General features: G+C 39.7%; 2 protein-coding genes across 5 annotated transcripts in view; one reads left to right on the top strand and one right to left on the bottom strand.

Moving 5' to 3' along the window:
- Positions 1–460: 460 nt before the first annotated feature.
- Positions 461–14,540, top strand: Mrps22 (mitochondrial ribosomal protein S22). Of its 4 annotated transcripts, none has more exons than XM_005407786.2 (8): positions 461–656; positions 3,595–3,758; positions 4,676–4,840; positions 7,111–7,254; positions 7,550–7,633; positions 9,082–9,227; positions 13,203–13,311; positions 14,311–14,540. In XM_005407786.2, the coding sequence occupies exons 1-8, from the start codon at positions 479–481 to the stop codon at positions 14,404–14,406; spliced, it is 1,086 nt and encodes a 361-aa protein (XP_005407843.1). In that variant the 5' UTR covers positions 461–478; the 3' UTR covers positions 14,407–14,540. The 4 variants fall into 4 exon arrangements, with proteins under 4 accessions (XP_005407843.1, XP_005407842.1, XP_013361714.1 ...); XM_005407785.2 differs by having other exon boundaries at positions 3,592–3,758; XM_013506260.1 differs by lacking the exon at positions 14,311–14,540 and having other exon boundaries at positions 13,203–14,304.
- Positions 14,541–15,213: 673 nt separating this feature from the next.
- The window catches only part of Copb2 (coatomer protein complex, subunit beta 2 (beta prime)), a 29,852-nt gene continuing 18,499 nt past the window's right edge, over positions 15,214–26,566 (bottom strand). Inside the window, exons 11-22 of the mRNA XM_005407784.2 lie at positions 25,036–25,124; positions 24,847–24,953; positions 23,638–23,781; positions 22,986–23,116; positions 22,504–22,711; positions 18,607–18,717; positions 17,489–17,703; positions 16,635–16,727; positions 16,368–16,548; positions 16,112–16,180; positions 15,890–15,961; positions 15,214–15,657 (exon numbers count right to left, since the gene is read on the bottom strand). Of these exons, the coding sequence (XP_005407841.1) occupies positions 15,562–15,657; positions 15,890–15,961; positions 16,112–16,180; positions 16,368–16,548; positions 16,635–16,727; positions 17,489–17,703; positions 18,607–18,717; positions 22,504–22,711; positions 22,986–23,116; positions 23,638–23,781; positions 24,847–24,953; positions 25,036–25,124 (1,516 nt within the window). The 3' untranslated portion in view covers positions 15,214–15,561. The remainder of the gene's footprint in view (positions 15,658–15,889; positions 15,962–16,111; positions 16,181–16,367; positions 16,549–16,634; positions 16,728–17,488; positions 17,704–18,606; positions 18,718–22,503; positions 22,712–22,985; positions 23,117–23,637; positions 23,782–24,846; positions 24,954–25,035; positions 25,125–26,566) is intronic.

The raw sequence follows: 26,566 nt of genomic DNA, 5'->3' as shown, positions 1-26,566 counted from the left end.
GGTAAACTCAGAATCAGGATTTGGGATGAGGATGTAAAAGTTTGAATGGAGAAGTCCAACACGCAGCTGGATTTAAACCTGGGGATGGGAGAAATGGTCTAAACTTTTAATCTGTGCACATGGAAAGACACGAACACCTGCTACATGTGAATAAGCAGTTTAGAAAAAGAAAACCAATCTATAAAGGATCAAAAGGGCTGTGCATGGTGGTACACCCTGTAGTCCCAGGACTCTGGGAGGCCGAGGCAGGAGGATCACAAGTTTAAGCACAGCCTGGGCAATTTAGCGACTTCTCGAGACTCTGTCTCAAAAATTAAAAAAAAAAAAAAATTATAAAAACCTCAAAAAGACGAGGAGAACAGAGTTTAGAAGGCTTCCGCCGCGCTCTGCGTCACTAGACTACATTTCCCAGCATGCCATACAAACTGAGCGTGAACCGGAAGTTGATCACCACAATTTCCGGCGCAAGAGGGCTCGGATGGTCATGGCTTCCCTCAGAACTCCAGTGTCGCTATGGAAGTTCCTGATAAGCTCTCGGGGCCTGGAGCCGGTCTGTGTCAGGGCCCAAACCCAGCTTAGGCGGGATGCTCTGTTCCAGCCGCTGCCGCTGTCCTTTGCGGTGGGGCTGCCACGCCGTGGGCTCGGCTCCGGCGTCGGTAAGTGACTTGCCCGGCGTCCGGTGTGTCGTTCTGCTTGGAAGCCTGGAAGCACTTGTTAGCTGGCGAAAACCACGCGGCGGCCCCTCTGTCTCTCCCCGCTGTGCAGGCTCAACCCAGTCAGCTTCGGTCTGTGCCTGCAGGGTCTGTCCTCGCCCAGTGCCTGAGCTCTGTCGCTTGGAAAGTGCTGGGCTAAGCTTAGCGGGTGCAGTGAGCTGAGGCTGAACCGGCCCGGAGGGAGTGCGGAGCCCAGGGGGAGCTGGCAGTTCCCTGCTGCTCGGGCTGTGCTGGGGGACGCACAGAGGCGAGGCCCTCCAGCTGGGGTGGAAGGGCGGGGAGGGGTTACTGGGAGACGCGACCAAAGCTGACGCCTAGGCTAGGCTAACTAGGCTAAAGGAGGACACAAGAGTCATTCGGAGTAGGGGAGACAGCATAAGCCAAAATCCAGAGACTGAACACAGGTATCTGGGGGAGTCGGATTGATAAGGCAGGATTATGGCTTCAGAATTTAGGTTTCGAAACAAAAATCTTGTTTCCAAATTTCTGGCTTGAGCAGTTGGAGAGTACAGTAGTCGCATTTGTACCAAACTGGAGAAAATTGTACCGACAATATTGGGGGGGGGCGTGGTCGGTGCCAGAGTAGATGGCGTGTGGAGATGGGAAAGAATTTTAACATATTCACATTTAGGTACCTTTGAGAGTCTAGTGTTCCAATACAGATAAATATAGCTTGAGGAGATCAGTGAAAGTAGTGATTTAAGTTGGGTGAATGGATGAGATTATCTGGGGAGAGCATACTCCTGAGCACCTACAGTGTTCTCGGTACTCTAAAGGATCCTGGCTGCCAGAGACAAGACAGGGTTCTGGTAGAGAGCACATCGTTTAGTGCGGGAATACAGTAAAGCAAGCAGACCACCTTAGTGTTTTTCTGAATGATGTTGGAAGTCATTGGTGAGTTCCAAACATGGCATCATCTTGTTTACCTTTTTAAAGAGATTACTGTTTAAGTAGTCTATGTGGAGAATGTATTGTAGTGGGGTCAAAAAGGATGCAGTGATGCCAGGTAAGCGATGAGAGTGGTCTTGATGAGAGTAGTAGCAGTGGGACATCTAGGATTAAAAAGAGATTTAAGAGATATAGCAGGTTGTGTGTTTTGTGTTACTGTCTTTTTTTTTTTTTTTTTTTTTTTTTTTTTGTTTTTTTCCGGTACCGGGAATCAAACTCACGACCTTGCGCTTGCCAGGCAGGTGCTGTGCCGCTGAACTAAATCCCCAGCCCCATTACTGTCTTTTTTTTATAAAATGGGGCTAATCATAGTATTTGCTTAATAGGGTTGTTGTGAGCATGAAATGTGCTGAATATATACTTTGCTCAGTAAGTCCTGGCATGTAGAAAATATCTCATTAATGTTAGGAGTTGTCTCTGTACTGCTGTTGGCTGGACATGGTGGGTGAGGTGAAGTCAGGAATGACAGTAAGGTTCTGGTCTGCAAGACCTGGTGGTACTGAGACAGGGAATAACAGGAAAAGCGTATTTGAAACAAGAGAAAGTTGATGGGTTCTGATTTGGCCATACTGAATGAATTACAGTGAAATGTCCATTAGTTGGGTGAAGATAATCTGAGCTGGAGATTTAGGTTCCGGTCTCCAGCATATCAGACAGTTAATATCATAGGAGGCAAAGAGATCATCCAGTGACAGTATGAGAAGAGAGAACAGCAAGTAGTTTAGAATTTACAGGACAAGCAAAGAAAGAGATGACTGGAAACAAATGTGTGTGTGGTTTTTTTTTTAGTATTTTTTCATAGTGGAAATGGAGAGAGAAATGAGTTAAGGAATAGACAGAGTGCATGAGGCAGAGTTGAAATAAGATTGGAGGCTTTGGAACTGGACAAACCTTAATAAACCTAGCTCTGGCCTTTAATAGCCAGTTTTGTCTTTGGGTCAGCGTTAGCGTCCTCATTTATAAAATTGGGGTATTGATACCTTTTCTGTAGGTTATTGTATGTGTGCTATCTTGACTGAAAATGTGTGTTATCTTGACTTAGATGAATTTGAGGGCTTAGGATGTAGCTCAGTAGTAGAGCACTTGCCTGAGTGCATAGGCCTCGGGTTCCATACCCCACACTGCAAAACCAACCAACCAATCCCCCCAAAACAAACAAAAAAAGAAAACAAACTCTGAGCAATAGGAGACGAGTCTGTAAATAGCAATTATCATTATTATTATTACATTAGTTTTTCTGTTGCTTCTAACAATGCACTGTCTTTTTGGCAGAGATTGTATCATCATCATAGTGAATGTTCAAAATTATTTGTTTATTTATTTTTATTTATTTATTTATTTTGAGACAGGGCCTTGCTATGTAGTTCAGTCTGGCTTTGAACTCATGGCAGTCCTTCCTGCCTGAGCCTCCATCCGGAGTGCTGGGTTACAGACATGTACCACCATGCTTGGCTTGTTCAGTAACTTTTAAAATTTACAATTGAAGTACAATGAATGCATCTCACAGGTATTAGCATTATGCAGTTTGAAGTGGACACTGTACTTATGGTGGGATTTTTTTTTTTTTTTGTCTTTTTTTGCTTTGTTTTGTTTTTGTTTTGAGACAGGGTCTTGCTGTGAAGTTCAGACTGGCCTTAAGCTCACTTTGTTGCCCAGGCTGGTCTCAAACTTGCAACAATCCTGCTACCTCAGCCTCCAAGTGCTGGGATTATAGACATGTGCTACCATGCTCAGCTGTACTTATGGTTTTAACTGATAATTTACTTTTCCTTTTTATTTTCTTTGGTACTGGGAATCAAACTGAAGACCTTGCACTTGCCAGACAGGTGCTATACTGCTGAGCTAAATCCCTGGCCCCTTACTTTCCTTTTTGGAGGTCTTGTCAGCTTGTCATTTTTGCTAGCGTCTTATTTACTAAAATCTGTTTTAGCAGAATCTGATACCTCAGATGTCAAGAAACCTACATTTACGGATGAAGAAGTCCAAAACATCCTTATCAAGATGACAGGCTTAAACTTGAAGAAGGTTTTTAAACCAGCTATACAAGAGCTGAAGCCACCAACCTATAAGCTCATGACCCAAGCACAGTTGGAAAAGGTATATAAACACAGGAATATTGATAGTATACATTTCTGTAAGGGCTTAAACAAGATTTCCAGAAGCTGCTGCTGATGCTTTTAGTGCTCTTGTACAGGCACCCGTGAGGTGGACTAACGACACAGAGCTGAGAAATGAAATATGAGTGGGCAGGCAGAGAGGGACCGGGAGCACGACCAGAACCGAGCCAACAAGTATGTGGGCACGGTCTGGATGTCCAAGTAGAGGGTCTTCTCTGCTCTCATACTGCCTGAGCATCCTCCCTTTTCCTGCCTGTTCAGCTTCCTTCCTAGAGAAACACCACTATGAGCTGCCTAAAATTAGAAGATCATGTTGAACAGCTTCCTATTCTGGGCAGCAGTATCTTCCTGGAGCTGTGGGTATTGAGTCCTTTGTGGGATACTCTTTGATGTATGACTGTATGAAACGTTAATACTCTTTTCTAATTCAGAAGTTGCCTACAGTCAGATCTTAGTGCTGCAACTTCATAGCAGTTTTCTTACACCTTTGTGCTTCTGTTTTCTCTTTCTTGGAATGGAGATTATAGTAGCACCTAGCTCATAAGGTTGGTATGGGCATTAAGTAAGTAAATATATTTGTTCAGAGTATTTGCATAATATCTGGCACATAGTCAGTACCCAATAAGTACAGTCCTTTATTTCAAGCAAACTTTGTAGTCTAGCATGTTCTCAGCATTCTGTTGTTGTTTTGATGATTAAACCTGTAGCTTAAGCTCCGCCACAGCACAGGCAAAGACTGGGGCTCATCAGTCCAAATGTGGCTTCTCACTCACGATTGTTGACTATAACTTACTTTCCTTGCAGTAAAGAGTTTTTGATGAATGTCTGTTTTTAATCAAATTATCCTTTTGGCCTGTAACCTTGTGACTTTCCTTAAGAAGTATTTTATTTTATTAGGCTACCAGAGAAGCAGTTGAGGCAGCTAAAGTACGATTAAAAATGCCACCAGTTCTGGAAGAACGAGCACCAATAAACGATGTGTTAGCAGAGGATAAGATTTTGGAAGGGACAGAAACAGCCAAATATGTGTTTACTGATATATCATACAGCATACCACACCGGGTAAGTATATGTCTAAATGCAAAATAATGTGTGTTTGAAGTTCATGTGGAGAAGGGTCTGAGGGATGATATGACCTGGCTGTGTGTGATGCTGCCAAACTAGAATTCCTGTGATGGCATGAGATCCTTCTGGAAGATACAGTATAAGGAGGATGAGAGATGCAGACCAGGCTCACATCTTTATGTTACTGTTTCCCTATAGATTGTGGACTCAGTGTATTTAGAGCGACTGCAGAGAGACAGATGGGCTTAGAGAGAACATATTCAGACAGACAGAAATCCACCTCCCAAACCACCAATGGACAAAAATCTACATACAAGGTAGCAGGAGAAGGAAATTATTGTTACCTAAGTTGTACTCTTCACTTTGCAGAAGCTTTTTGAGAAGATGATGTTTAATCCTGTGTATTCCTCGATGATACCAAGAAACTCAGACATCCCAATAGATTTTAACTTTACAGATTTTTCAGTAAGAGTGACAGGTGTTTCTCAGACCAGTTTCAAATATTACGGCTTTTTCTGTTGTGTTTTTATTCTCTTGCTTATCTTCCATTGATTGCCAATTTTAAAACACACTTTGGCATTTAAAAAATGTTTCAGTTTCATATATGAGCCTTGCAAATAAAGAATAAAAAGAGTAATTTACAGTTCAGCCAACAGTGCATTAGAATACTGTAGAATGCTGAGTGGGAGAAAGGTGACCCCCCATATTAATCACTCTAATCATATGTGATTATGGTAAAAAAAAAAACATGAATTCAGCTGTGTCCATCCCTGTACCAGCCTTCTGCATACCTGACATAGTGAGCAAGGATCACAGAGTTTTCATTTTAATTAGAAATTTTTCTTTAAGCTGAATTTTAGTTAATTTTTGTGCTTTCATTTGTATTTGCAGTGCTGTGAAGGCTGGTTATAGGAGCATTTTAGTAGCTTGAAGGAGAAAGAAACTTAGAATTCTGGTTTCTCATATTACCAGTTTTTTTGTGGGAGAATTTTTATTTTTACATTTTTTTATTTATAGTGTTTGATGAAAGTGTTATTTTCTCCTTAGAACTCTTACAGCTCTGAAGTATAGCCTACTATTTGTTTAATTTATAAATTAATCAGGTATGTATCAGTTACCAGCAGTGTGCAAAGCTCTGTGTATTTCTTTCCAACTCTAGGTGGTACAAAGGATTATTATGCACATTTCCTGTCCTTTTTTAGTTGTATAACAATATCTGAGAAGTGTTAAAAATCTTGCATTTAATAAATTGCTGTATGAATAGTGCACATAGTGGGTTAGATTCAGAGGAAGAAGCATTCCCATGGCCTGGGACCTGGCAGTTGGAAGAGTGAAGAGACCGGAGGAGGTGACCAGCCAGGCTGACAGACTTAGGTCTGATGTCAGTATGAGAAATCACAGAGGTGCAGAATTAAGACTGCACATTTTTGAGTGTGTTCCTATTCTGTTAAATGTAGGACATGAATTGGTAAGATCTGTTTAGGTGAGACTGTGGGATGGGGAAATGAAATAACTTGAAACGGCCATCTTCTGAAATGGATTCAGATGAATCTCAGATCAGTTTTAGTTGAACCGTTTTATGTACCAAACCTACATTAATACCACAGTTGGTGCTCACTAAATTTTAGGTTTTGGATGATCAAATACATGGTAGTGAAGGAAGTATTAAACCTTGCCAAGTGTTTTAAAGTTTAAATTATCATTGAACTCCTTTATGCATGATTGTATTTTGTTTCCCAGTTTCATTGTATTTCCAGCAACTTACAGATTGCAAGTTGTTGTTATAAGCAGGATCCCCAAACCCCAGCCACCAACTGGTACAGATTGGTGGCCTCTTAGGAATCAGGCTGCACAGCCGGAGGTGAGTGGTGGACAAGTGGAGAAACTTCATCTGTGTTTACAGCCGTTCCCCATCACTTGTGTGACTATCCGGGCTTGCTTCCAGTCAGATCAGTGGCAGCATCAGATTCTCACAGGAGCCTGAACCCTACTGTGAACTGTACATGTGGAGAAGTCTTTCGGTTGCCATTGCGTATGAGAATCTCATAATAATAGAAATAAAGTGCACAATAAGTGTTGTGCATTTGACTCATCACAAAACTATCTCCACCTCTTCAGTGCATGGAAATACTGTCATCCACAAAACTGGTCACTGGTCCCAAAATGTTCGGCTATCAAGTTTGGGGACTGCTCTAATGGACTTAGTGAGATGTAGAAATCAAACATAAGTCTGTACAACTCATCCTTGGTTGTGTTTTCTATTTTAGGAACGTTTTATTGTTGTAAGAGAACCAAGTGGCACACTGCGCAAAGCTTCTTGGGAAGAACGGGACCGGATGATACAAATTTATTTCCCCAAAGAAGGTCGTAGAACTCTGCCTCCAATAATTTTCAAGGAAGAAAACCTTAAGGTAAGATGAATTATGTTTTATATTCCAGACTCGATGATGATTTATTTGTTGAACTATGTAGCTCTTGGTGCTGCTTGGCAAATACAGATAGATGGTTCAAATGGTTACATAACAAGAATTCTCTTCTTACAATTGTCTTAGGTGGGATTTGGATTCGGGGGTAACTATTGCAAAGCCCATGTTGTTCCATATGCCTTTTGATGGGCATATATGCCCCCTGTGTGTGGATAGGCTGCCCTGTCACAGTGCCAGGACAGGGTTCTCATCTAATTCCATCTCTGCTGTGTGGTTTTAGAACATGTACAGCCAGGACCGGCATGCTGATGTCCTTAATCTTTGCATTGCCCAGTTTGAGCCAGATTCTGCTGAGTACATCAAGGTAAGTATGTTTTACAGTTTCTAAAGTACACGTTAAAGTACAGTTATGAGCAAGATTTTGAATGTAGCATACTGAGTGTAGTCATAAGGTTTGATACAGGACAGTGAGGGCGAACCTTTTAAAGCTTTCGATGATAATAGTCTGCTGTGGTATGTGTGCCACAGGTTTGCCACGTCTGATGTAGGGGAAAGGGAAGGAAGATACCTGAAAATTTGTTGAATATAGTTGTGTCCTAGGTACATATTTTATTCTCACAGTAATCCTTAAGGATGAGGGAATTTAGTAGCTTGCTGACAGTTGCATTGCTAGTAAGTGGTAGGCTTTGTAACAAACAATGGCAAAGCCTATTGTCCTAATTTACCACACAAGAACAAAGCTACTTACTATAGTTTGCCAGAATGCAATGTGTGTGTCTTAAATACCTTGGTGTGCGTACAGATTCACTAGTACCTTTTATGTGTGCGGTATTATCATGGGTAGTAAGGTAATGCCATGAACTAGGACAGGGTGTGTTATGTCGACAGTTACAGTCCAGGAATGATTGTGTGGAAGGGTGCTAGATAAGTAGGCAGATAATTATCATGTTATGGCTACAATGGTAGGTGCTAAAAGGCTGGAAAGGCTTTGTAGAAGTCTTAAAAAATACTGTGGAAGGGCAGGGAACACTGGCAGGGGGAGTTGTGTGAAGAGAAGTGTTTCAGGTAGAACAGTAAAGAGCAACAGGCAGAAAATGAACAAGTATGCTTGAGACATGGCTAGTCATCTGGTTTGCTTGAGTGTACAATGTGTATGTAAGGAAGGGTTTCAGATTACACTAGGAAGGTGGATGGGGCCGCATCACAGGAGACCTTGATGCTAGGCTGAGGAATCTGGACCTCAGTCGCGGGTCTTTAGAAGCCTCTTGAGCAGAGTAGTGCTCTCAGCAGAGTCCTCATGTAGGAAGAGGAGTCTGAGAGGAGAACTGAAGAAATGTCAGTCAGCTGGCATGGGTGAGCTGATGGGACGGGGAGGTTGATGGGAGAAGGGAATACCCTTGGTTTCTTTTTTCCCCAGTGACCAAGAGGTGTGATAATTTATTTCCACATTTATTTATTTTTCTATATGTATGAAATCAGTGCCCATGCTTGGCTGTTGAAAAGTACTTGATAAGGTTATAAAGGTTTGGTGTGACTTGCTTCAGGCTGCCACGCACTTGCACAGTGGGGAAGGCATAGATTTGCTGTCATCTCAACAGATTCTTTCTTAATAAACCCTCCCCTCTACCTGAGGTGGGTGTACCAGGAGTGGTCTGCAGCTTACCAAATGGCAAATGATCGTGCAGGCAGCTGGAAGTAAAGCCAGTTTCACTGACACTGTCCTAGGCCAGCACTCCCACTAGTCAGTGAAGTAGAGTGATGCTGCTCACTTGTATTCTCCTGTTTCTGAAGAGTTGTACTGCATTCGGGTAGGTTCATCACCAGACCTATGAAGACATTGATAAGCATGGGAAGTATGACCTTTTACGTTCAACAAGACACTTCGGTGGAATGGCTTGGTATTTTGTAAATAAGAAAAAGATTGATGGTTTGCTGATTGACCAGATTCAGAGAGACTTGTAAGTATGATCTCATGAATCATTCTTAAACTGCCTTAACAGTAAATCTGTATTTAAGCTATCGTGTTTTTCCATGATCAAGTAAAGCTTTCACTTACCTAATTTTGTCTGGGTTTCTGCTTCGAGCATAACCAGTTTTCCCAGGCTTTGCTTTTATGTTCACAAATAGGGCTAGTGTCTTACTTTTCTCATTGCTGAGACAAAATTCCTGACACCCAGGGTTAATGGGGGAAGGTTTATTGCAGCTCACAGTGGGTAGAGGTTTAAGCTCCTAGTTGGCTGGCTCCAAGGCAGCGGGGCATCAGAGAGGAGAGAAACAGTTCACAGTGGCAGAAGGGAGTGAAGCAGTGAAGTAGTGCAGAAGGAGGAGCAGGCCTGCCTTCCTCCTGTCTCTTTATATCCACCCAGGCTACCGCCTTTTGGGTGGTGCCACCCATACCTAGGATGGGCATCCACACCCAGATCTGTGCCAAACCAATCAGGGGACTGGTTTAGTAATCACACATCCTTAATCCCGGTTTTGCACACCGTAGATCCAGCCACCTCGGAAAAGCCTGCCCCACCTATGATCACATGAGACCTTGAGGGGACATTTAGAAAGACACAAGCCATAACAGCTAGATTCTTTGAAGTGCAACTTTGGATCTGTACAGCAGAATCTGAATATTGACTTATCCTGGGCTCACTCATCAGTGCTCCTGGGAGCTGTGAACTTTCCAGATAGTTGAAAGGAGATAAGATAGAAACTGTACAGAAGTCAGTGTAACCTCCGATGGATGTTGGTTTTGTGGTAGAACTGTTCCTAGGGCTTTTCAGTAGAAGTCACCATTTAACTTATAAAATATTTTTGTGTTTGAGAGCCTTTGTTTTCACAAGACTTTTAAGGCAGCAAAAAAGGTTTTTTCAATGTGCATGAAACGAAGACCCATGTATTTTAGCATCAGGCTGGTGTGCTTCCAGGTTTCTAGCTGTGAATCATATAAGCATACCTCTTTCTATTGTGCTTTACAGGTAGTGCTTTTTTTTGTACCGAGAATCAAACCAATGATCTCACACTTACCAGGCAGGCACTGTGCTGCTGAGCTACACTCCTGGCCCTACATTTTTCTAAAAAATTTTAATAAATTGAGGGTTAGTGACAACTCTGCATCAAACAATTTTGTTGATGCTGTTTTTTAGGTAATTTATTAGCATTTTTATTTTTTTAAAAAAGGAAAAAAAATGATACACAATTTCAAAACAAGATGATAGGAAATTAACAATGGTTGTTATATTGCATAGTTATCTTCAAAGTAGAAGTTGTTCAGATTACCAGATATAGGCATGCAAAATTGATCAATTAAGCATTAACTGTTCCTTTCAGTAAACCAATAGAAATTAGTAGTACAATTATCTTAGCTTATATATATTTTTTCCCTTCTTTCTCCTCTCCTTTCCCCTATCCCAGTTCTTTCCTTTTGAGCAGTTTCTTTCCCTTTCACAATATCTATTGTACCCTTTGGATTTTATTTACTCTTTCAGTGTCTTATACTAGGAAGACAATACGTTATTTACACATGAGTCTGATTTATGTCACTTGTGAGTATGGTGTCTAGTTGCATCCATTTACCTATAAAAGCCTCAAAGTTTATAACTGAGTAATACTCCCTTGTATAAAAATACCACATCTTTTTTATCCATTCATCATTTGATGGTCACTTGGGTTGTTTCAAGATTTAGCTATGACAAATTGCTCTGCTATAAACATGTGAGCACATATATCACTATGGTATAATTCCTTCTTCTGGAAGGAATAGCTGAGTTAAATGGGACCTCTAATCCTAGTTTTCTGAGGACTGTCCATACTGCTTTCCACAGTGGTTGTGCTAGTCTACACTAACAGTGAAGAAGTGTTCCTTTTTCCCCACAATCCCGCCAGCATTTGTTATTGGTTAATTTCTTGATGATAGCCATTCTTTCTGGGGTGAGGTGGAATCGCAGTGTTTTAATTTGCATCTCTTGAATGACCAGTGATTTTGAATATTTTTTCATATATTTATTTGCCAGTTGTACTTCTTTATCTGGGAAGATTGTTAGCATTTTTAGCAATAACATTTTTGATAAAGACATTAAGATAAGGCATGTGGTATTGGAAGGTTCCAGTTTCTCTAAGCCTACATTTGGAAATAGCATCAGTACTAGAAACAGCATTCCTGACAGTGACTTCCAGGCCAGCTCATTTCAGCATGCACTGTGTAACTCAATTCAGAAGGCAGAAATACACCTCCACCCCTTGTATGTAGTGGTGATGATTCTAAAAAGTTATGTGCCTTTACGTGCAGAAAGTGACATCCCCATAAATGAATTTTCTGCTTTTAAAGTTTTTCATTTGCATTCATTGTGAACTTTCTTGGTTTTTTTGTTGTTGTTGTTGTTGTTTTTCCGGTACTAGGAATCGAACTCACGACCTTGGCGCTTGCCAGGCAGGCGCTGTGCCGCTGAGCTAAATCCCTGGCCCCCATTGTGAACTTTCTAAAACACTATTTTTGTAAAAAATTAAGAGCAACATAGAAATGTTGAAGTTTGAAAATTAAGTTCTTTATTGAGGCACAATAATATGTGATATTGTTGTATTACTCTTTGGGCATGTGAAGCAATTTGTGTACTAACCCCTCCTGCAGTACTTCTCAAGGGGACGGTGAGCTGGCTGCAGATCTCCATGTGAACAGTAGAGGGCGCCCATCCTTTCTGAATAGCCACCAGGCCAGAATTCAGAGTGTGCACTTCTTTCAGACTCAAGTCCCACTGTTGGTTTTTCATAGGGCCACATGCCTTAGCTGTAACAGGAGTTATTTTTTTATTTTATTTTATTTGGGTATGTATCTTACTACCACATCTATTGGACTTTGTTAAATTATAACATATACAGTAGGTGTGTAATGATCATTTTTTTTGTTTTCTTGGCTCTAAAAAGTGTCACTATATAAGCATCTCTGGATTTTCAGTTTTCTCAGATGATGCCCTTTAACGTAGATGGGAACTGGGATAAGCCCAGAGTATTTCCCTGAGGTCATCGTGACTTGAGAAACTCTGTCACCCATTGAATTAGGGCATCCTCATCCCTTCTTTCCCAGCTAGAGGCCAGCAGCTTACTAAAATAGCACAGCACAGTCTCAGAACCTTTTGGTTGTTTTGACACATTGTCCTCCTCCAGCTGGCAGATGTTTGGAAAGTGATGACAGCGTGAGCAGACAGTGATTAGTTTGGGGGATGGAAAGTTTTGTTGTTAGAATTACGCGTTTCTAAAAAGAAGTACAAACCAGAACTGAACTTGCACTGTGGCTTCACCATGGCTAGGTTTGATGCTAAAGTTAGACTGCTGATGCAGAATTTGGTTTGCCTTTAACTTGATATGCCTAATTCAGATTTGCATTACCAGGATGCTGTTTAACTCGGTCCCTGTGATTGTGCAAGTGCTGTGAGTCTTTTCTTGGAATTGTGAGGATCCTCTTCCAGAGGCATTTATCTGTTAATCCAGGGTCAGTGAAAATCGGTTAGCAGATACTACCAAAGGCAAGTGACTTTGAGAACCTGATAACCACTAGCCTGCTTCTGTGGGATGAAGCTGTAGTTCTGCCCTCTCTGCTGGATCACTTTATTTCATGCAGGTAAAATGGGCTGGCCTGAAAACGAGCTGCTACTAGGAAGGTTGTTTGTGTGAGAAGTGATGGTTTCCTAAAATACAGCCATATTTGGAGTACATTCATTTTCACAAATTAGGTACTCCCTATATTGTCTCCTGCCGTCCTGCCTTACAGACTTGATGTCAGTTTTTCTGAAATTCTTTTGGAACTAGAGGTGGCACCCCCACCCTTTCCACATGCTCTTGGCCTGAAGAAAGTCTGGAATGTAATTTATCTTGAAGTTGGCACTTTCATAGGACTGTGAAGCCAGGAAGGAAAGCCCCTCTCTAACAGTAAGCCCTTTCATTTACAGGACGGATGATGCTACCGGTTTGGTCCAGCTGTATCACATGCTCCATCCAGATGGCCCATCCGCTCAAGAGGCCAGAGAGCAGGCTGCTGAGGGAATACATTTAATTAAGGTAAACAGTCTTTTTTTCACACTGGCTGTGGTGGTAATTGAATTTAAAAAATTAAGTTTAAAAGATATAACGGTAACTAAACAGACGTGTGAATTTGGAATATTTGTGGTCTTGAAAACAGCAGTATGATCACAGTCCCCGTTATTTCTTCACCCTGGACAATGGGTAGGGTAGGGAGTATGAAGGGCGGTGAGTGTGATGGCTGCTGGAGTTTACAGGGGTTCAGACAGTACGGGTTAGCAGGCCCCTTGTTCTTTAGAGTACTTGAACATGTCCCCAAGAGCAGTTTCCTGCCCTACAGTGTGGTCACAGAACATGGGAGTGGGAGGTAGATGTCAGGAGCAGGAGAGGGTGGTGGTGTTCAGATACTCCCAAGCCTTCTGTTATTTAGGAACTATTCGCTGCTCCAAACCTTGGGCTTACATGGATTTTCTGTAAATGCTGAGTTAGTATTTTTAGGATAGGAAAGGGAGGTCCTTGTGTAATTTAATCTCTAATGCTCAGAATAGACAGTTTTCACCTGGCTTATACTGCAGTAATACTTTTTTGCATGTCACAAAGCTTGATAAAAATGACCAGTGACCACCCTAAGTAGAGAAACCATAGTACTAATCCTGATTTTCTTGGATATGCCAGATAAAGCAAAATGCTTTTAGACATTCTTTGAAATGAAAAATGAATTTTCTGTCCTCCTCTAGAGTTCTCTTGAACCTAATGCTTTTTCACTTTGGTCTAGCAGGAAGTACGGTGTCGGCATCTTACATTTTTCTGAAAACAAGCTAAAAGAGCCAACAGCTAATTTGGTGTTTAGAATTAATATTGCTTGAACTGTGGGATGTTTTTCTGTCTGTGTATTTACTGCTTTATAACTGGGGGAAATGTTATGAAGGAAGACCTTAATTGGGACTGTTTCCTATTATAGAAATGTTAATGTCTTAAAACTAAGGAACTTTATAAATAGTGTGTCCTATTGCTTTAAAGTTTTTTTCTTTTAAACAGGTCTTTGCAAAAACAGAAGCACAGAGGGGTGCATATATAGAATTAACACTTCAGACTTACCAAGAAGCATTCATTAGCCATTCTGCAGCTTCCTGAAGATATTTTTAAGTTATATTTTATGAAAACAACCTACTTGTCTCCCGTTAATATCAAGGTGAATGTTAAAAAATGACAATTAAAAGGTACTGATTTGTAGTTTTCTATAAAAACTCTTTGCTTTTAAAATTTTAGATAGTGCCTCTGACAAAAATACAAAGAAAAACTTGTTACCTCACTCACTTTTCTAGGCTGCAAGAGGATAACTGAATATATTTGCCTGACTATGCATTTCTCTGATATTACACAAAGAGAAAAAGAAGTACTATTCTGTGATATCAAATGAGTATCACTTATTAGTGATGTAGATGCAGCCTGGCTTTCTGAGGTCTGAAGGATAGGTTTTAGCTCTTGAGTTTAGAAATGGGTAATTAAAAAAAAAAAAAATTCTACCTGCCAGGCGTGGTATAGAATCCCAGCACTCAGGACGCTGAGGTAGGAGGGTTGCTGTGAGTTCCAGGCTAGCATGTACTACTAGTAAGCCTACCTCAGGCCTCCACCCCCAAAAAGAAATGGCTAACTACTACACAAAATCTGGATAAGCCCAGTCAAGTTACACAGACTAAGGATAATGGTATGAGATTGAGAAAGGTTTAAGTTATTACAGCATGGACAGCTACTTCTCAAATGCAGATTTAGTTATGCAAAGAAAAGAATGTGGGGCTGATTCTTATGTAAGGTAGTTTTTGCCCAGCCTTCTAAAACTAAGTCTGTTTTTATTACTCGCAACTGAAGTATCAAAAAGCCTGTTTTTATTACTCGCAACTGAAGTATCAAAAAGCCTGTTTTTATTACTCGCAACTGAAGTATCAAAAAGCCTGTTTTTATTACTCGCAACTGAAGTATCAAAAAGCCTGTTTTTATTACTCGCAACTGAAGTATCACTGACTCAGAAGATTTTATGATACATTGTAATATCAGCATGAAAAACAAATCGAAGCCCATGTCTAATTTAGTTAGTGACAAGAACAGTAACTTAAATGCACACATAAATTCCTCTTAAGGTAAGGAGGTCATTCTGCGCCCACTGGTGCACAGCATTTCCTTATAAAAATTTAAGGAGTTTCTCTTGGTTCCAAGCATGGTGGACAGGGTAGTGATCAATTATCTATATATATAAAATGATCTGTTTAGTCAATAAATGGAAAACTGCGTTCAGTCATCCAGCATATCTTCATCCAGATTGATATCTGTTGTGTCAATATCTTCTAGTTCCAAATTATCCAAATCTACTTCTAGCTCCAGTAAGCTCTGAAAACAAAAGGAAGAGGGTGGTGAAGTTACATAAAACTGTGTCAGAGGATTTACCTGAGTCATCATCCAAAATGAGAGCTAAAATTTGCATAATGGTCTAAAAGAGCATCTTCTCATTTCAGAACCCCTACTATGAAACTCTCCCATGGATTACATCACTTAAAGCAGAGGCCAGCAAGGCCTACGTGTGCTCATGTGGGGAGGGGTTGTTGAATGATGCCTGACCTACCTTTTCTTCTTTGTTGGCTGTTTGAGAAGCCACAATAACTGGCGTAGGGGAAGCAGGTTTTCCATCAGGTTCCTGGAAGCACAAGTACAGGTACATATGAAGACGAAAGGATTTGTCTAGAAATCTACATTTTTCTCCAAAGCAAGGAAGATCAAGATTAGGAAGTGGGAGGCAGTACTTAAAATCAACAATCTAATTATCACCCTGTGACAACCTACTGACCTGTTGAGATGCAGGTTTTGAGGGCCGAAAGCCTTTTGCCTCCTCCATAACGTTTCTCTCTTCATTTGGCTACCAAAGAATAGAAAATGATCAAATAAAATATTCAGAAATCATAACCGACCCATACGTTGGCCTAAATCCCAGGTGTTAGCACAACCCAACAACAGTGTAACTTAGCACAGTTCATAACCTGAAGTCATAAGTACAGTTCCACCCTGTCGTCACACTGAGTGCAGCCGGGCACCTGGCTACGTACCGTGACAAGTGGGTACTGCTTGGCTGGCCACAGATCGGCATGTGTTTCCTTCACCCATTCTTCAACAACAAAGGCTTCTTTTAACCCAGGGAAAAGGTTTTCATACTCTGTAGGGTCAGCAAGGGATTCTGCTGCTTTCTGATTGACTTTTGAGAGATTCTCTCTCCACAGTTTGACTACCCTGTTATAACCATGGAACCAAACGCAGAGTAAGTAAGTGCGCTCTGTTTTCATTTGAAACACTTCATCCTACAGTTAAAGGTATACCTTGAAACATGACTGGGTAAGTAAGTTCGGGCTAGGAAGGCAGCTTCTGGCAGTCGTCCTGTTCTAATCAAGAGCTCCAAGCAAGCATCAAGCCTAAACATGAAAAGGAGAGGTGCTGTTACAAAAATAAAGGCTATCAACTGGAAGATACATGAATATCGTGCTGCAAAGTCAAACCTTCCCCAACTGCCCTCACACATTTGCCTCATCTTTACTGAGCCATTTACTTGTCTTACATAGTGTTGTACAAAAATCAGTGGACCTCAGGAGTATGTGGGATAAGATAGCTCTGTAACCACTTTCAACCTACTTAACTTACTTTGAACAACTCTTCAGTTTAAAAAGAACCTAAATGGGATTTGAAGGAGTTTAGGCAGGATTAGCAAATTTCAAAGACCAGGATATTTAGCTGGCATTCAGATACCAACTAGAACAGTTCAATGGCTGCCTTCTGCCAGATAATAAAATGCCTTGGCCATCATCTGCTGGCTGCTGAGAACGGAGTTCAGTGTTTCTCCCACCTCGAACACCTTTGGACCAAATGTCCTATAGCATCCTTGTGCTAAAGGCCAACCAAGTAGCAGTGTCTTCTACCCGTGTCACACCTGTTGGCCACATATCAGCTCTCCAGAATTCATTTTTCACATTTCTCCAAAAGTCAATGTACAAATACTTTTTTTGTTTTTGGAGACAGTTTTGCTGTGTAGCTCAGGCTGGCCTTGCACTCACGGTAACTCACTTGCTTCAGCCTCCTGAGAGTTGGGATTACCAGTGTGTGCCACCACTCCCACTACAAATACTGCTTTTAATTAACATGCTCACTAAGGTCTTGTAGGCTTTGGAGAAATACTTACTTGCCCTGTAAAAAGTAGCTCATGAAGGCCACATTATTTTTGCCATCTTTCTCTGCCCCCTCTGCTAGCTTGTTCACCATGGTAGCATTTCCAGAGGCAGTGGCCAAAAGCAGCAGACCGCCATAATCCTGGGCATGGTGCAGGCATTCTTGGGCTAGGCCAAACTGACATTTACTGATGGCAAGCTCAGCAAGTTGCTTCCACTTCTGTTCTGACTGTAAGAGAGTTTCCAAGTTAAGGTCTTTGGAAATAAACATTCACATTTCCAAAATCAACATTATTCTGTTACTGTGAATATTACTATTCCAAAATGGAAGACAGATACTCAGTTGTGCTTGTTAAGTTGGCTCTATCAGCTGAATAAAGTGTAGATTGAGGAGGTGAAAATTATTCATGTATACAAAATTAATTCAATTTTAATGGTTCATGAAAAAACTATATTTTTATTTTTTAATTACACAGGAAGTAACCCATCTAACTGGACTTTCAAGATAATTAAATTGCAATCATTTTAATGTATGAGTTTAATACTACTTTTCTGAAAGAGTAGAAAATCACATCTTTAATAAATATTTGTCATTTGTAATTTCTCAGAAATCAAATAAAATGCTATTCATTTGGAAGATCTTAACATAGCTAAAATTTATTTCACCTGTCTGAAATTAATTTACCAGTAAATGTAGGACTTACACAATTGGGAGCACACAGTACACAAAGAGTATAAAATTATCATGAAGCTGTCTCAAAATATCAGAACTCTTTAAACCAGTGTCTTTCTTGCTATTTGGGTTTTTTGCAAATTATTGTTTTGTCTATACTCAGACTTTCCAGGTAACTTTACTTGCTACCTAAATCACTCTTGCAAACTAAAACTCACCTAAGATGGGAAAAACACTTCTTACAAAACACAGTGCTAAGACTGTTTTCAGTATAATCTGCTTAATTTATGCAAATGTTAATAAGGCATCTTTGAAAAAGGCACAAAAAAACAGTATCACAAAATGAGTCACTAATTTCCAGGTGAAAAACATAATTAACAAAACATTCCAACAAAGACAGAAGTACTACTGACTTTCCCATCGATTATGAGAAGTCGTGAATCATGAATTAGTACTTACCTCTGCTTCCACTGCTAACTGGTATGCGATTTTTAACTCTCCAAGCTGAAGAGCCAGTTCAAAACGATGCTCAGGGTCTGTGGATACCGTAAGAGCCTGCTGCTTGAAGCCCTAACCAGATTTAGAAAAAGAAAAAGGATATATGTATGTGTGGCCTGTGGAAGCAAAAATGTGTCTACAAAACAGGGCAAATACCTGAAAGCCAATCATCCATTTCCCTTTCAGAGAAAAACAACCTTGCTGATAAAGAAATTAACTTAAAAATAACAGGTGAGTCTTGTAAGAAGATATAAATTTAGAAGTCATTAAATTAATTGGACAGGACAAAACTTGCAGCTAAAATACTGATCACATAGTGCCTACTGTTAAGATAATGGGAGCTGCCTTAATTCTAGACAAACTCACGTAAAACTACTAGTAAAATTAAAAACAGAAATGTCAAAAAGAGGGCTTTTGAGAAGATAAAGAGAAGTCACTGCATAAGAAGCGAAGCAAAGGTGTAATTCAGTTTCTCATGTTCTCAACAAAGCTGGACCTCTAGTCTAGGCCTCATTTTACAGGTGAGATTATTTGTAACAAGCAAAGAAAAGGGAGGCAACTATAATACCTCTGCCTGTCATCTGTAGGCCATTTAGCCAACATTTTGTGTTCAAGTCCAGACACTGATCAAGTGTCATTTTCCTGTATCTTTAGTGTTGGTCTCATGTCCAGGTCGTATCTTAAAGGACAGAAAGCCTAAGATTTTCCTTGCATGCCCTATGAAGCCACTAGGAACAGGCTTTTAAATCAGGTACAATTAAATTAGCTTGTGTGGACAAACAGTGGCGGGGGAGGGAAGCTAAGGTCAAGTTTGGATCTAGGGATGTGGTGTGTTAAGAGGAAAAGCTCAGGGCTAGTTATCCTCTTCCTCAAATGGAAGGAGAACGCTCAGTACGGGATGGTCAGGATGGAGAACCCAGGCAGCTTTCACAGGTCACTTCTGTTCAGCTAGGTCTTCAGGAGGTTCTGTTCTGTTGGGAATGCTTTAACTTCAGATGATCCAGCCACCACTCACTCCCACCCATCCGTGAGTACAGTGTGGTCAGACACTCTAAATAGAATGACTCACGCCTTTCCTTCACTAACTGATGTGGACCACATAAAGCCTAACAGTGAAAGACAGATGATCTCTGAAACTAGGCAAATATGTGGGCAAGGGCAATCAGATTAAATGTGACGGACTAAACACACACATTTTCATTTCCCCTCGCAGCTCCCATTATCTTAACAGTAGGGGAGTGTTGCTACTAAAATGACATTAAGATACTTTAAAAAATATTTTTAAATTCCCAGGGACATACTGGAAAAGGAGGAAAAACATGAGTAACCAAATTTTGGAAGATGGAAAGCTAGTTAAGGAGTAAAAATAGTAGAGAAAATCCTAAAATCATAAATCAGGAGTGAAGACAGAATAGAAATAACCTGATTCACCCCTCAGAACTGCCAGGGGTATATGAAGAAGGATAGTGATAAAAAACAAAAACCTATAATTGTTTGGTATTTCAGGGTCCCTCCTAGCCCAGCACACAGGAAGTCAGGCCTATTCTTTAGCCTTACTCAACTAGAGGGGCTTGGGTCACACCCAGCACAAGCCAGGAGGCAGAAGTACTGAGTATCAAAGGAGATAATGAGAATGGATATGCAAACTAAGTGAAATCCTGAGTACTGAGACTCCCAGCTGTGTTCTGCTTACCCCCTAGAGTGATGGAGATGGGGAGCTTCTCTTTAAAATGTAATCAGCCCAAGGGGAAAAATCTAAAAAGTACTAAAATGTCAAGCCCGTGAAGGTTATATGTTACCTAGAACAATGCCTCGTGTGCTTGTAAGTACTTGTCAACTTCATTAAATGAATAAATGAACAGTGATTAGATGAAGATACTGAGATGGAGTTCTAGTCAAAGGGCAACTGCTTCACTCACTGTAAAGTCCACATCCAACAGGTCCTACCACAAACTCAGACTTCCAGATCTACTGCTTATACTTTCTGTCTTAAATGAGGGTTCAAGGGTCATCAGACACATGAGGAAAAGCTCTTAACAGGAAAGACAGACGAACTCAAATCAATAAAAACAAGTTGAAGGTAGCATACCATGTAGGAGGAAAAGGTAACTTCTAAACTACAAACAAAAATATTCAGCTGGCATGGTAGCAAGTCTGTAATCCTAACCCACTTCAAGGCGGAGGTAGAGTCAAACAGCCTACACAACTTAAGAGAAATATGTCCCAAAAATTAAACAGATAAAAAGGGCTCAGGACATAGCTCAGCACAAACGCCCGAGGTTCAATCTCCAGTTTAAAAAAAAAAATTCAGACTGTCAGTAACAGAAAACGTCAGTGTGGTAGGCCCAACATTTGAATAACACAGAATACACAAAACAAAACACAGGAAAGAAATCAGTACAGAATGATTCATAAAAATCTCTTCAGAAATGAGGAACACATTTCCTACTGAAGGAGCTCACCTAACACCCAGCTGAATGAAAGAAAAACTTTCAGAACAGTAGAGACAAAATCCAAAAAGCTTCCAGAGGAAAACAACAGGTCATGTAACAACAATCAGGAAAATGTCTTTACACTTCACTGATAACTAGAAGCTAGAAGGCCTTCAAAATTCTAAGAGAAAATTACCTCCAGCACAGAATGCTACACCTGGTTGAATGGTCAACACGTTTACAATGGCATTTTCAGGTACTGAGTGTTACAAAAAGCATCTCTGTAAATAAACATTTTCTGAGCAAACTGCTGAAGAACATACTCCACCAAAATGTAGGGACAAACCCGGAACGATGACAAGATAGGGACAATAACAGATTCAACTCAAGCAAGAGACAAAAGGAAGCCTCGACGTGATGATGAGATACCCAGGATGAGCAGAAACACCAGTTCAGTCTGAGGCAGACTGAAATGAAAGGAAATCTGGACAGCCAGCAAAGTCTAGCTAGAATTTAATATAAGTATATAGAAAATTAAGCAAAGTCTAGCGAGAATTTAATATAAGTATATAGAAAATTAAGCAAAGTCTAGCGAGAATTTAATATAAGTATATAGAAAATTAAGCAAACAGCCAGTAATCATGAACTCCAGTGAAAACAAGTGATTATAGGAAAGGAAGTCATAGTATACTACATGGCTCAGCTGTGAACAGGGTATATATAGCCATGATGCAAACATCAAATGCCACCCTAATGGAAATTATGACAGAACTATTCTGGGAGGATAAGAAGTAGGAATTGAAGGAGGAGGAAGATAGCTAAACACTCATCTCTTACTGACTAAAAAGTCATAGGAAATGTGTAAAGCTGAAAAATGAAGAAATCACTTATTGCTACTGCATGTTACTTAGAGACATGGAAATATATATTATAGTAAAGGAATTAGGTTAAAGAAAAGCAATTACTTTCGGGAATGGGAAGGGGACAAAGAAAAGCAGGGAAGTCTGCTTCTTAAGCTGTGAAGCTTAAGAAGTGTGCTTTGACTTAAAAATTTTTACATTAAAAAAAGGCATGTTGATCATGGTAAATTTCAGGTTATATGCATTATTTGCCACAATTTTTAAAAACGGCAGATGAGTCAAGAATGACATGTAGAAACAAAAAATATTAAGAGATAGGAAAAGAGATGTACAGAAGACTGCTAAGTCACCACCAACATTTACGGGACACTAAGGATGCTGAGAAAGGAGCAGGAAGACGATAAGGAGATTGTATGTACCATATCCTGTAACAAGTGCCTTAAAATGACAAGAGAAATTCCATTATCCTAAAAATAAACAATTTAGTGGTGATTATAAAATTTTCAAATCCATACTAATACTCTTTTTCGATAGTTTTAAAAAACAAGAAGAAAAAAGCCTCTTACCTGCTTTTCCAAGAAGTGTGCAACTCTGGTCCTTTGTTCCTTTGGAATGGTAGGAAGGACCTTATCAGCCATGCTAAAATCCCTCCGCATGACAGCTGTTTGGTATTCCAGAACTGAAACCAGCAGGGAGTAACTTACGATGTTTAATTCTTTATCCCCCAGATAAAGCCTATTATCTTTAGGAATATAGCCCAGGAGATACATTGTCCTACAAGAGAAATAAATAATCATAAGCCCAAATCTGTGTGTAAGCTCACACATAAGCATGCACAAGCACATGGGCATACACACATACACACATAACCCTTGCTTCTAACTCAGAATCTTCCCATTTGATTAATGTAGTTTTAGTTAACCAACAGGCCACCTACTAAACCCAGAACTTTGAAAAACCACTCTATTATACCTACACGCTATTTTGCTTTAAAAGCGCATTTTAAAATTAGGATGCTTATGACAGAAGCAGAAGAACACTCAGCTACCTGTCCAAGTGGGCAATGGTGACTATTTCTCCTCCGACATAATAATTTAATCTGTTCACAGAACTTGTGTAAATGAAACAGTCGCCCACCCACAGCCCTGTTTTTACAATTTCTTGAATTTCGCCAAGAACCTGTAGAAAGAAAATAAGACTATTATTACCTTATCCAATATTAGAAACCTGACAATAACAAAAAGCTGAATATATTTGAGGGTGATAAGGTAGCAATAATGGATGCAAAGTAAAATTCTATTTCAAGAAAGAAAATATTTCTTTAGAATTTGTATCTTCTTTAAGGACAGATTCTTAGATGAATATCATGTGGTTCAAAACGATGAGTTACAACAATATTAATTTAAATCCCATAATACATATAAAACTAGACTAGTAAGTAGGACATCCCCACAGTGGGTGAGTTACTTTTACCATTTTGGAGCCAATTTAAAATTCTGACTAGTCTTAGAACCAAAACATTTTTTTAAACATACTTACTTTCAGATTCTTTTGAACCAAGTTTTAATTTTGCATTTCATCAGAATCCCTTAAATACTTGTTCCCCAAATCTAATTTATGACAAAATACTAAAACCTGCGGTCCAGTGTAGGAATGTAGATTACTAAAAAACAAAGCTAAAGTTGTGCTGATGCAATCACCTCAAAGGCGTCTTCGATGCCATCTTCAGTAACTCCTTCATGTGTTTCCTGTGCAGCCAGGACTTTTTCTGACAGATACTTAAGGATAAAAAATGATTCCTCAGTGGCAATACAGACTAGTTCTCCGGAATCGGACCAGAAAATCTGTAACACAACAAATGCATAGTTGGCCAATTTGAATTTCTGAACCACACGACAAACTGGAGATATTTTGTTTCTTACAAGAATAATCTTACAGGACTGGGGATATAGCTCAGCGGCACAGCACCTGCTTAGCAAGCGCAAGGTCCCGAGTTAGATTCCCAGTACCAAAAAAAAAAAAAAATTAAAAAAAAAAATAATCTTACAGTAAGATAACAACTCTGTACTTAATGATTTTATGTAGCATATTTCTACATGTATTCCGGACAGCAGACAAGGCAGGGATGTTCTATCTGGCCTAACAATGCAAAGAGCAATGGGAAACCAGGAGAATTGTCAGAACCCCTGGATTTGTGTATTAGAGGAGCAGCAATAGCCTATTTGGAACCTTTTTTACTTTTTTTTCCCTAACCACTTCCCCTAAAGAAATTTTAACATTACATATATAGTGTAGATCTGTTAAGACATACATACATATATAATGCAAATATATACGGTACATACACACACATAAGTATATCTGTACTTTATAAAGTCCCCCAAACCATTTTTTTTCCTTTGTGGAGGCACTAGCACCATACTCTAGAAAACAGAACCAGTACCACAAAGAGGCTACTGTGCCTCTGAAAGGTAAGTTTCCTAACAGTGAAAGCTGTCAAAGCAGCAGGCGCTTCAAAGGTAGGTTTGTCACCAGCGATGGTCCCCTAAACTCTGAGCAGCCTTCACCAGGTAAGTGTGGAAAGGTTTCCAGAATGAGGGGCAAGTTTTTCAGGCCTTTCTAAATCAAGAATCCTCTGACTTCTTATCTTTAAACATGCTTTCTTATTCTGTCAGAAGCCACGTAGAATATGAATGACACTTGAAATTTGTATAAATTTTTATACTTTTCAAAATATCTGATGTTTACTGCTTCGTTCAACTACCACAATCCTGATTTACTGAGCAATGTTATGGTAAACGGCACTCTGTCCAACACACTGAAATGGACCACAGGGTCTGAGGATACAACTTGGCTTCAGGGGCCCAGAACTCGTCATTCATTTCAAAAACAGTGGAGAGCAAACTCACATGTTTGGGCTGAATTTCAATTCTGCGAATGAGTTCTGTGTTGTCCCAGTCATAGAAGGCTAAGCCATTCACAGATCTGACACCCAACAGGAAGCCTCCATAGATACCTTAAAAGAATGTAAGAAGATTCTGTTTAGATATTTTTGAGCCATTACAAAGGTTCTATCAATGTAAGTAAACAGCACTCACTTTCTGCTCCAAAGTCTGGTTTAAATGACTTTTTTTCCTTAAAGTTCTTAAATATCTTTACAACACTGTTGCTCTCTCTTATGGCATATCTGAGGGGAAAAAAAGAGAAGGTAAACACAGCATATGATACACTAAACCATAATGCCACAAATATTAGAAATATCTTCAGATATTGAGTAATCATATAAAAATATTAAAGGAATAACTGAAGATTCACAGATATATTTTTTCCTAAGACATTAGAGAAATGTAGAGAGAACTCTTCGCAGTTGGAAAAGTATAAAGAATGGTTATACTATGTATTACACAATTAGGGCTTACAAACTACTTTAGAAACTGGAAATGGCCCAGATATCCCTTAGTAGGTAAATGATGAAACAAGTTGTAGTCTATTCATGCAAGGGAAAACTACTTTACAAATAATGGAAACAATTACTGATAAAAGCAACATGAATGAATCTCAATAATATACTGAGAAAAATAAACCAGACACAAGAGTGCATACTGTATGATTCCACTTCTATGAAATTCCAAAAAATACAAATCTATATGTTAACAAAAAACAGATCTGTGTTTGCCTGGGTGGGTTGGGAGTGGTCCAATGATTAAGAGAAATAAAAGGTGTGGGAGGTAGAGATGTTCTGTAATTTGATTATGTTGGTGATTAGATTATACATATTTGTCCAAATCACTAAATGCATGGTTAGAACGGTATGTTTTGTTTTATGTCAATTATAACTCTTTTAATGAAGGTGATTTAAAGAAATTAATCTGTAGCAAGCAGATCATTAGCTGTGTTTTTTCATCAACAGGAAATTAATCCAGGCTTCTTTCTTATAAACAGGAGCCAGAGCTATCACTGGGTATTAAAGTTGTATGAGAAATGACCTACTGAGTGCTTTGCTTAGGAAAAGAAAGATGCTGAGCAGCTCCTGGATATAGGAGACTGGATACAGCTCAAAAGAGGGAACTGTCAAAATAAAGGAAGAAATATGCGGAGATGTAATAACAAACTACTTCTAAGAACTGTGTATGTACACTTGAGAAATTTGGGAAAGCAAAACAGTGAAGAAGTAATTCAAATGTGGTCTGAAAACACAAAAGTCTTAATGTTATATGCACCAAAAAATAAAACTGAACCAGTGACCACAGAGTAAGTTACATGCTATCTCTTTTTAATGAGAATATTTTATGAATATTCTGAATTCAGACAAAAATTTGTTAAAAATGGAGGCAGCAAACATCACAGAAAATGAGTTTTTAAAAAGATACAATAAAATTCTCATTAAGAGGACAGGACAGCACAGCACAGCATCTCTCCCAACTAGCCCATGAAAGAGCAGCAGCACCTTCGAAGACCAGGTCTTACGAAGGACCTACAAAGGACTTGATGTGAGCGCCCACTTTGCCCTAAGCTCATAAGCACCAGGAAATGGCTACTGTTATGGTTGATACATTGTGTCAACTTGGGGAGTCTAGAGGTTTGGCTAAGTGACTCAGCAGGAAGCCAGGGTGCTTACTTTGTATACAT

The sequence above is a fragment of the Chinchilla lanigera genome, unplaced genomic scaffold (genome assembly GCF_000276665.1).
Source record: "Chinchilla lanigera isolate Chin_1 unplaced genomic scaffold, ChiLan1.0 scaffold00107, whole genome shotgun sequence".
Lineage (NCBI taxonomy): Eukaryota > Metazoa > Chordata > Mammalia > Rodentia > Chinchillidae > Chinchilla > Chinchilla lanigera.
This window is presented reverse-complemented; position numbering and strand designations above follow the sequence as displayed.

Excerpts from the sequence above, each read along its gene's own strand:
- Mrps22 (XM_013506259.1), top strand. The coding sequence starts at position 479 with ATGGTCATGGCTTCCCTCAGAACTCCAGTGTCGCTATGGAAGTTCCTG. Across the intron at positions 4,841-7,110 it reads CATACAGCATACCACACCGG|GAACGTTTTATTGTTGTAAG; the intron begins GTAAGTATATGT and ends TTTCTATTTTAG. Across the intron at positions 7,634-9,081 it reads ATTCTGCTGAGTACATCAAG|GTTCATCACCAGACCTATGA; the intron begins GTAAGTATGTTT and ends GCATTCGGGTAG.